Source organism: Montipora foliosa, chromosome 8 (genome assembly GCF_036669935.1).
Source record: "Montipora foliosa isolate CH-2021 chromosome 8, ASM3666993v2, whole genome shotgun sequence".
NCBI lineage: Eukaryota > Metazoa > Cnidaria > Anthozoa > Scleractinia > Acroporidae > Montipora > Montipora foliosa.
Genome location: NC_090876.1, coordinates 40,795,591 through 40,805,590, shown reverse-complemented (window position 1 = coordinate 40,805,590; position 10,000 = coordinate 40,795,591). Strand labels below are relative to the sequence as shown.

The 10,000-nt window shown below is 40.3% G+C and overlaps 1 protein-coding gene across 2 annotated transcripts in view; it reads right to left on the bottom strand.

Annotated features, from left to right (window-relative positions):
- LOC138013217 (uncharacterized) overlaps positions 1-9,693 on the bottom strand; it is a 13,490-nt gene extending 3,797 nt beyond the window's left edge. Inside the window, exons 1-4 of one of the 2 annotated variants that reach the window (XM_068860233.1) lie at positions 9,305-9,693; positions 6,221-6,304; positions 4,249-4,299; positions 1,009-1,305 (exon numbers count right to left, since the gene is read on the bottom strand). In XM_068860233.1, coding sequence (XP_068716334.1) covers positions 1,009-1,305; positions 4,249-4,299; positions 6,221-6,304; positions 9,305-9,590 — 718 coding nt within the window. In that variant the 5' untranslated portion in view covers positions 9,591-9,693. Of the gene's footprint in view, positions 1-1,008; positions 1,306-4,248; positions 4,300-6,220; positions 6,305-8,040; positions 8,553-9,304 lie in introns of those variants that run through there. The other variant, XM_068860234.1, reaches the window with a different exon arrangement.
- Positions 9,694-10,000: the final 307 nt, after the last annotated feature.

Here is a 10,000-nt window from a genome sequence, read left to right as displayed (position 1 = left end):
ACAAAAACGACCTCGGGCCATTTAAATCAGGAGCCATAATCAGGGATGGACTCCCTGATTATGGCTCCTGTTTAACGAAGATGTATGTTGTATCATACGAAACGTCACGTTAAAATGCGTTATATGTCTGTCACTGCAGTTTGTTTATTGTTTTTGTGTTCCCTTGTTACCGAAATTACTTCCGAACTTGTCCTCAGCTTTTTAATCCCTAAAATGGTTTTATGTTCTCTATACAAAAATTTGGTTTATCAACGGAGTTGATAATGTAAATTGACCACCGTACAGAGATTCTTTTAGAATCTCTGTACGGTGGTCAATTTACATTATCAACTCCGTTGATAAACCAAATTTTTGTATACTACTTCCCCACCGACGCAGCACCACAGTTTCTTTAGAAACTACCCCTTCATTCATTTATGTTCTCTATAGCCTGCGTGGCAGGCGCAAAAAGGGGAGGGGGAGGGAGAAAGGGAAAGGGGAAGGGTCCCCTCTCCCTCTCCCCAATCCCCCTCCCCTTTTTACCTTCCTCCCTATCCCCTATCCCCTACCCCTACCCCTTTCGACGCCTTCCTCCCTATCCCCTATCCCCTACCCCTACCCCTTTCGACGCCTTCCTCCCTATCCCCTATCCCCTACCCCTACCCCTTTCGACGCCTGCTACGCAGGCTATGTTCTCTAAGATATTTTGTCTCAAGTTGTTCCCCCTGTTCCCTAATTCAAATTAGCCATGTTCCTTTGTGCACTGCCGATAACAGGCTAAAAAATCGCGAAAATCAAACAAGTTTAGTTTTTTAGCAAAACGTAAATTTCAGCCAGACGTTTGCTGTTTGTCGTAATTGCAATGCTAAATCCCTTTCCATTTTTTTGTTTCCAGAAATGAAGTTTTTGGACGCGTGCTCGCGGGCGGGGAAGAAACTGAGACGAGAGGGAAAAGGTAATTTTCTGGTGTGCGCACCGAAGGGGCATCATAAGAGGTAGAATGACTTAATACATGACTGTTTTACATACCTAAAGCATTATCAGCAGGATAGCCAGCTTCAATTAGCACCCTTATCGCGTCAAGTCTTTGCATTTCTTTTAACACTTGAACCAACTGATCCACTGTCACGCGACGATGGCTCATTAATTGAAACATGGGATCCACGCTCTCTCGAAGGTTGTTAGTGTGGTCTGTTATGTCCCTAAAGGCCAAGGCTTCCTCCACAGTAAAATTAAAGAGCTTGCTTACAATGACGATTCGATCTCTGGCTAGCAGTAACGCAAGTTTTGAAGAAATTCGAAAGGGTATTTTTGAGACCAATTGATCTGAAGAGAAAGAGAGGGAATTAAATGACGTCATTGAGGAGAGATGTAACAAGTACAGAGAGTCATCCCCTCCAAATTGCCTTCAAAAGGGTTCCAACCCACGCCCCAGGAAACATTTGAAAAAGGCTTTTAGCAAGAATGCTGTGAAGAAATCCGAAACGGGAAATTTTGTATATCTTGCAGAGGGAAGTGGATTTTTTAAGATTTAAGGTAGAATGCGAGAAGTGAGGAGTCTCCTCCCAACGCGCAGACGCGCAACATCCTGCGAAGTGTAGACTTTTAATGTGTAGCCCGCAAGCGGCTTGCTGCTAGAAACGCGGCGCGCTTCCCTTGGGTTACCCAAGAAAAAAGGATGGCTGCTAGCATTTAAGGTAACTGAATATTAAGACTTTTTAAAGTTTCAAGTTCTTTTAAAGTTTAAGACTTTTAAAAAGTTCCTAACTACACCCTGAAAATGTCCTCCTTCACTACAGGAAAAAGTTTCTGGCGGACCATAAGTGGGCAATATATCTGTATCTGCAGATAACTGACGTCTTAAGACGAAAGGTGAAAGTTAGTTTTATGAAAGCCAAATATATTTGAACTGCGGAGAGATGAATCAAGTTAAGATGCTGATCATCGCACCTATTAACGATACTTGCACCTATTAACGAAAGGAAAGCCTGAAAAATTCCGGCAGGCTTTTTGTTACTGCTCACGTAACGTTAATAAATGCGATGATCAGCATCTTAACTTGATAATTTTTTAAAGGAAGCTTAGTTTTTTTATCATGCACAGCATTAATAATTATGGCCAAAAATCTCCGTTCAAGACGCACTAAACGACTTCGTTCGTCTAGACGTAGTCGTGTGATGCTTCTCTCGCCCGTCTTTATGTACCAGTCAAATTGAAGCTTCAACATCACATCTCCACCTCACCCCCCACCCCACCCCCCCCCCCCCCCCATCCGGACATAACCTGGGCATTTGACTCTTTTCCCTGCCCGGGGGAGCCGGGGGAAGGGAAGGGAAGTTGATCATCTTAGTCTTCCCGGGGGCGGGGCATTTGATCACCACTCATAGTGGGTGGGGAATTTGATCGCTAGCCTCGATACCTTTCCACGTGGGTTGATAAATCATGGCGGAGACAAACTTCCCCAATTCGGTTCATTCAAAGGTAAAGATTCCGCATTCGTGGCTGATTGGTTGAAACGCAAAGGCCTACACAAACTTTTTTCCGTATTTGAAGGTATTAAGAACCACTTTATGTTAGGGCCGATTTACACGGTACGACTTCGTCGCATGCGACAACGGCTTACGACAGGCCGACGACATGAGTTACGATTGTTGTGTACGTCAGAAAAAATGTCGTAGCATTTGAAGGGCCGATTTACACGATACGATTTTGTCGCATGCGACAGGCCTACGACATGACTTTACGATTGTCGCAGCGTTTTAAGACAAGTTTTAAAACGCTACGACATTTTTGCAGACGTACACAACAACCGTATATCATGTCGTGGGCCTGTCGTAAGCTGTTGTCGCATGCGACAAAATCGTACCGTGTAAATCGGCCCTAAAACATGTTTTAAAACGCTGCGACAATCGCAAGTCATGTCGTAGGCCTGTCGTGAGCTTGTCGATCGCATGCAAGTAAATCGTATCGTGTAAATCGGCCCTTACAATACCGACGTCACCGGATACGATTTATACACCTTATACCAAAATGGCCGCCATTTAAATGTTCTTTTGTTTTCATTCAAATAAGCCCTTGATGCCTCGTTCTTAAGCTTAAAATTCAAAAGAATATTTTATCTTGAACGAGGCAACAAGGGCCAATTTGTATCCGCATAAATCAGCGGCCATTTTGGAATAAGGTGTATAGAGGTCAATTGCTTTGACCGACCCGGTGTATTTATGAATATTTTAATACATTTGCGATGATTGATGATTGATATGTAGGTGTGCAAATGATGGAATGAATGTATGGAATATATTTAAGTGTCGTTGCATGAAACTCCGTAAAACCAATGCATTCAGTTTATAAAAATCTGGCAATTTTCCCGGGGATGAGGGCATTTGATCACCTGAAATGGACCTATGATGAGGCATTTGAACAGCTTTTTGGGCCGGGGAGGGGGGCATTTGAACAAAAAATCTCCAAAAATTCAAATGCCCGGGGGGATGTTGAAGCTTCACTTTGACTGGTACATTATAAGGGAAGAATTAAACGACGAACTAAAAGACTTGTTAAATTAAAAAGATTAAAGTCACCAAGACGAATTATACATCTCTAGTATAAAGAAAGGCCAGTATCTAGGGAAAAGTGACAACAATATCTGAAAAGAGGTTATCAATGAAAACGTGTATGATGCGGAGAATGGTGACTCAAATAAACTTAGAGATGAAATTAGCTTGAGAGGAAAGGAAAGATTTGAATCAAAGAATTACCCACCTATATTTAATATCTTTCTTGCAAAATAATTGGGCAATTGCTTCAGATCCACTTTCATGTTCATACACATTTAACCAATGGACCCAATAGTATCACATGTATTATAATTCTTTCCCCTTTCTTAATAAGTATTCCTAGTAGCAAAGTTTGGTTTAATTTAATGTAGTCTGTACCACTATTTGCAGAAAGTATGGTACTAAGTTTTTGTGGCAATAGAACATTCCTGTGAGAACAGCTACAACCAGCGTTAATCTGCTTTTTAATTGATCAATGGGCCAAGGAAATTAAGGGTAAAAAGCCATAACCACATCCCCTCCCCCCTCCTCCCTGATTTAATATTGTTCATCTAAGTTTTGTACATGATGCTGAAGGGGGTGGGGGGGGGGGGGGGGGGAAGGCAGATACACTATGTTGCATCACATGGTGAACAGTGTCTTATGTCATAGGTAAGATGTCTCAATTACTTTAGAAGACATTCTCCCATGAAAGCCAAGAAGAGATTAATCTTACCTGGACCAGTAATTACTGCCACTGTTGTAGGAATCCTTGCTTGGTTATTTCCTACATTAAAATGATGAATTTAATCTCTCAGTGATGAGAATGCTTCCAACCGGAGTCAAAGTTACAGTTGCTGTGACATTCTCAAATCAAACTGGCTATAACAGACTTAAGGGTTGGGTATATGAGCAAATATACCATAATCTACAAATATTAGTAACTGCACGAATCACTTTTCTTGTATTTACAAAATAAAGTATTATTTCATGCATAATTTGTGAGCATTTTTAAACAATTATTCCATTTGGGCTTGTTGGATATGAGATGGTTATATACCCAACTTGGTGCTATGCACCTCGTTTTCTATCTATCATCTCATATCCAACACAGACTCGTGGAATAATTGTTAATTCCATGAGAGGGCGTTGGACATGAGATGGTAATTAGCCTGAATAGCCAATGAGGCACATATAGTGCAGGGATATGGCTCTAACCAGTCTCATATCCAATAAGCTTGAATGGAATAAGTATTGTTTTATATTAAATTCTCATTAAACTCTGAACTGTTTTAATTACAGAATGACAGGATGTTTTCTCAGTTTTTACAAAACAACCAATGCAATTCATCTCCATAATTATAAGGTCAAAGTTAAGATATATGAGCTGATAACTGAGATTGAGTGAGCCAATCAAAACGCCAGATACGCAATATCCAAGACTGAAAATTTAATAAAACTGATTAGGGCTGGTTTTGAAACACCAACCTACGATTTGATATTTATTGTGTCGTTTGATTTTACTTCTGTCAAGTGTGTCCAAAAAGTGCCTCGGTCAGTACTAAATAGTCAGCCACCATTTAAATAGAGTTCATTAGGGAGAACTTGTCCATTAAACAATATGATACACTGTCAGGTAACAATGATAATTATACATTGTATACATGAAAAATTACTCAATTCTGATTGACTAAGCAGTGCACTTCAGGTATAATAACAAAAGTGCAAAAAGTGTAATACCAGTGCAAATTACCTACACATGGAAATTACACTATTGAAATTCTGGATTATAATTAATGATGAAAACCAATCAAATCGCTTGTTTGCAATTAATCAAAGCTCACACCCTGAATGGCGCAATTTTCCCCTGATTGCATGATACCTGTGCATTTCTTCTGCTCATAACCATCTGAAATTTTTTAATGTATTATACATTTATTACTAAGTAATCAAATGATTTTCGTTGAGCAATTTGTAACAAAATAATAAGCACTTGTAAATTCTTTCAAAGACTACAAACTACACTTGCCCATAATTTTGGTCGTCTTTGAAAAATTTACTCGTGCTTGTTTATTCCAAATTGCACTTACTAAAGTCATGTGATATTAATTTCCCAACACTAACAAAATTAATATTACCGGTATCTTAATTCAGTGGTAGGACTAAGATGTGGTTTAAAATAATTAACTTACTATGCAGAATGGGGAAATCCCAAGGTACAATTTGTGATGATCAACCTTTAAAAAATATTTTTTTTGGTGGATTGAGATTAGATAGCAAAATAAATGGAAAACCAACCAACCATAAGCCTGTGTACAGGTACTACGTACTGACGGTTAACCAGAGAATTTCAGCAAGCCAAGTGTGATCATAACCGTTTAAAAACCGCAGGGGATTGCTAATTTTTATAATACTATAAATCTTCCATAACAACCAAGCGGATCTCTAGCTAAGGGTTACTAAGGTGGGCTATTGTTTTCCAAACTTAAAGATTTTTTCATGCAACATTTATTTTCAGCCAATTCATTAGTTAGTATGAAACCACTTGCTTTCAAAGGGAAAAAAAACATCATGTGGTAAGATTTCCCCCACAGTTTTTCCCTATTGCTCACTCCAGCGCCTCGTTCAACTTTTGACTGTGCACGCGCCATTTGAGAGCAAATCAAGGCAAACACTGTATAAATGCCCAATAGAGAGGTGAATCATACCTCTTCGGATAACTTCTAATTCGGACATTTCGCTGAACACGACTGGTTCTTCATCAACTTGAAAGTTAGCTGCCGCTTCGTTTCCTGAGAATCAATTGGATAATGATTATTACAGGGATGTATTAATCAAAGTTGAACAAAAATAAAACTGCCACATTCAAGACCGGGGGTAGACTGGCTCGTTAGGCTCGGCAGTTGATGAAAGAATGAGCCATATAATTGGTGACGCAATCTAATGACAAGCTGGATCATTTGGCTTGTTTGCCACCTATAATTGCTGACCCAAAAAGTAGAATTCTGTAGTTTAGACTATAACTGAATTAAATTGGATATATAAAGTTATTGAAGAATGATTGCCTTTTTCAAATAAGGGCAATTGGCTATGCATAAAAAGCCTGTTTTAACCTCATGGTTTTATTAGAGACTTCTGAATGGAAGGGCACATGCCTTGTGAATATTATTCAGAACAAAGACCGAAGTATTACTATGGTCCGATTCAGCTTGTTTCTGGCTGTCATGGGAGGTGCTTATTAATACAGGGATGATTCGATATTCTTGCGCGGTTCAGAACTGTGTGGAGAAAGCAGAACTTGGCAAGTGCTCTTTTAATTGGTATCCAAAAAGAAAATTGGGGGTAACCATGCATGCATTTTTCAGAGATAATCTTGAAGCTTAAATGTGGAAAGGAACGCCAAAGGTTTAAATGGGAATGAAAAGTTGAAAATATAGGGAAGAAATTAATACAAACGACTTAAACGAGTTCCAATTAATGTGTGTTACTAGTGTTCCGTGGCATTAATTGGGGCCATTTCTTGCTGGAATTGACTTGAAATGGCCCGAAACACCACAGGAACACACATTATGGTGCTCATGTACATTGTGAGTAGTTTCTACTCAATAATTCTCCCCCATATTTTGAACTATTGTATACGATCGTTACATTTCCATTTACCCTGGAGCAGGCTCTGTCTTCGCGGTGGGAGGGAGAAAATTCGAAATCAAACAATCAAAGCTCTCCTTGGAGGGTGTAAACTGCAGGTTGCAGGTCATTGTTTCACCGTAACTGAAACAACTCAAACCTTACCCAATGCAACATTAGGCCTAAAAAAACAATGTTTAAGCCTAAGGTTAGCATTTTTGTGAGGGTTTGCTGTTTCAGTTAATGGTGAAACAATGACCTGCAACCCTAGTGCAACCTGCACTTTACACCCTCCGAGCTCTGAGTTGTATTAATGTGCGAGCCATGTCACTGCGAGTCACACAGTTATTAAAAGCTAACCGTTTTAAAATGGGTGCTTAGACTTAATAACTGTTTATCAGCGCTGTTTGAAATGGGTGCTTAGACTTAAATGCGAAATTCGCATGGCTCGCAGATTTGGCAGGCTGTGACTAAAAGTGGGACGGGGACGTGGGACTCGGGACATAGGAACGCGGGGACTTATAGGTGGGGACTTGGGACGTGGAGACGCGGGGCACAAAGACGTCGGAACTCGGAGACGCATGGGGATTAGAGGACGTGATAAACAAATCACACCTGACTTTTGCGCTGAATTGGTAAAATACACTTTTTGACGGTCAACTACAAAATAATCTAATATCCTGGAGAGGTTGTCAGACCAGTAGCTGATTATTTCCAGCGTCCATGGTTCCTCCTTGCCTATTTTACCGTGAGAGCTCTGGGTACAGAATAGTTTTAATGCAGGGGGTCTTAAATGTCGTGGGCAGCCATGGAGGACTTTCCTGAAGTAAACATAACCATCTAAATTAGCGAGGATACGGCACGGATGTTCAAGGATTGACAAGAAAACTCAGTTACTTACCAGGAAAGTCCTCCATGGCTGCCCACGACGTTTAAGACCCCCTGCGTTGAAACTATTCTGTATCCAGAGCTCTCACGGTAAAATAGGCGAGGAGGAACCATGGATGCTGGAAATTATCAGCTGCTGGTCTGACAAACTCTCCATGTTATTAGATTATACGATAATTTTACACTTGACCGTCAAAAATTGTATTTTACCAATTCAACGCAAAAGTCAGCTGTTATTTGTCTATCAGGTCCTCGAATCCCTGCGCGTCTCCGAGTTCCGACGTCCTTGCGTCCCAAAGTCCCCGTCCCACTTTTAGTCACAGCCGATTTGGCACACCCCCCGAGCTCTCTTCCCTCCTCGCAGGCAAATCATCAGCTTCCAAAGGTGCTTGGACCACCCGTGAAGAGGTTTGTCAAAAACCTTTCTTTGCTTGATGTCTCCTTCCTTTTAACAAGACACAAATTCAAACATTTCTATCGTAAGCACCAGTTCCTCTTGTTGAAGACTGGTGAATTGAAAATTTCCCGCTAGGTCCATTCCCTCCCCAGGCTAAAAAAAATTATTGTAAAGATTGAGAATTGTATTTGTTTTTTACTGTGAAGCATAAAAATTTGGTGATATGCTTCTCGTGAATTCGAATTAAAGCCTTCTGACGATTGCCGATCAATGTCATATGCTACAAATAAAGACACGTCACCAGTTGCTGTTCCAACCTTTCGGTTTTTCGGAATAGCGGGGATTTCTGCTACAGATCGTTTTCACTGTCACGCAACAGAAAAATAAAATCGAAACCGTTCAATGAAAAAACGTTTGCATGTTGTAGGTGACAAATTCATACTAGTAAATCATCTCTCAAATTCTCAGGTCTGTGCGTTACATCAAAACACCTTTGCGATTTCGATTTTAGAATGTGATGACATCACTGTGAAAACCTTCAATTGAGTCGGGGGTGGATACAATATTACTTATTTAGTATGCATGAATGTAAGTTTGAAACGAGAAAGGCCGTTCCGGAAAATAGGAGGAAAGAAAAAATGTTCGACACATCGAGCTAAAAAATGAAACAACAGATTTTTTAAGTGAAACACATTTTTTGAACGATTTTTAAACAATGCGACAACTTAAACCCAGTCTGCATTTTAAACCCCATCTGCAATCTGCATTTTATACCATCTTCCCGAAAGTTTGTCACTTTCTTCAGTGTTTGTTGCATATATATTCCACCATATTAAAAGGCCATTTCCTTAAACTGAAATTAAAATAGTATTTACCCTACCTTCAGGTGAATAATGATGCCACGGATCCAACAACAAGGCAACGTGCTGGAAACCGCTTTGTCTCAAAGCTTGAACAAACTGCTTAAAACCTTGGCTCCTTTTTTTCAATCGATCAACAAGCACATAGCACGCTCTCGTTGGTCCGTGGTTGTTTTGCGAAGCCTCGATTTCTTCCTTATCGAAACGCGTTAAACACGACAGGTATGGCAGTAACTCCACTGGTATAACATCTTTCATGAAAAGTTTCAATTTCTCATCAAGGATGCGTTTTTCCCTCGGCTCCATAGAGGTCACTTTTACAGTCACTTCAAAACACCATAAACAGATATCTTGACGGAGAGCTTATTGAGTAAGTTATTGCTGAACCAGCCTTTTCAAAGGGAATTAATTATTAAGACTTTACATAACGGGGATTCCCCTAGCCTGCGAACGCAGCCGTATTTCAGTCCTTTTTTCGGGGGCGAGAAACCGGGGGCGAGAAACCACGGCCGGAAATTCGTCAGTGTTCGCGGACAATGCTGATATCTCAGTGAAAAGAAGGTCAATGATTTCAGTTTTTAATGTATTTTCAGGAGGGGAATTTACAAAAAAGGTGAAATGGGCTCTGATTGAATAAGGGAACTTGACCATCGCAAAGAAATACGAAAGCTGATTTTCGAACGTCAGCCTTCGTCAGAGCGAAGACGAAGGGTTAG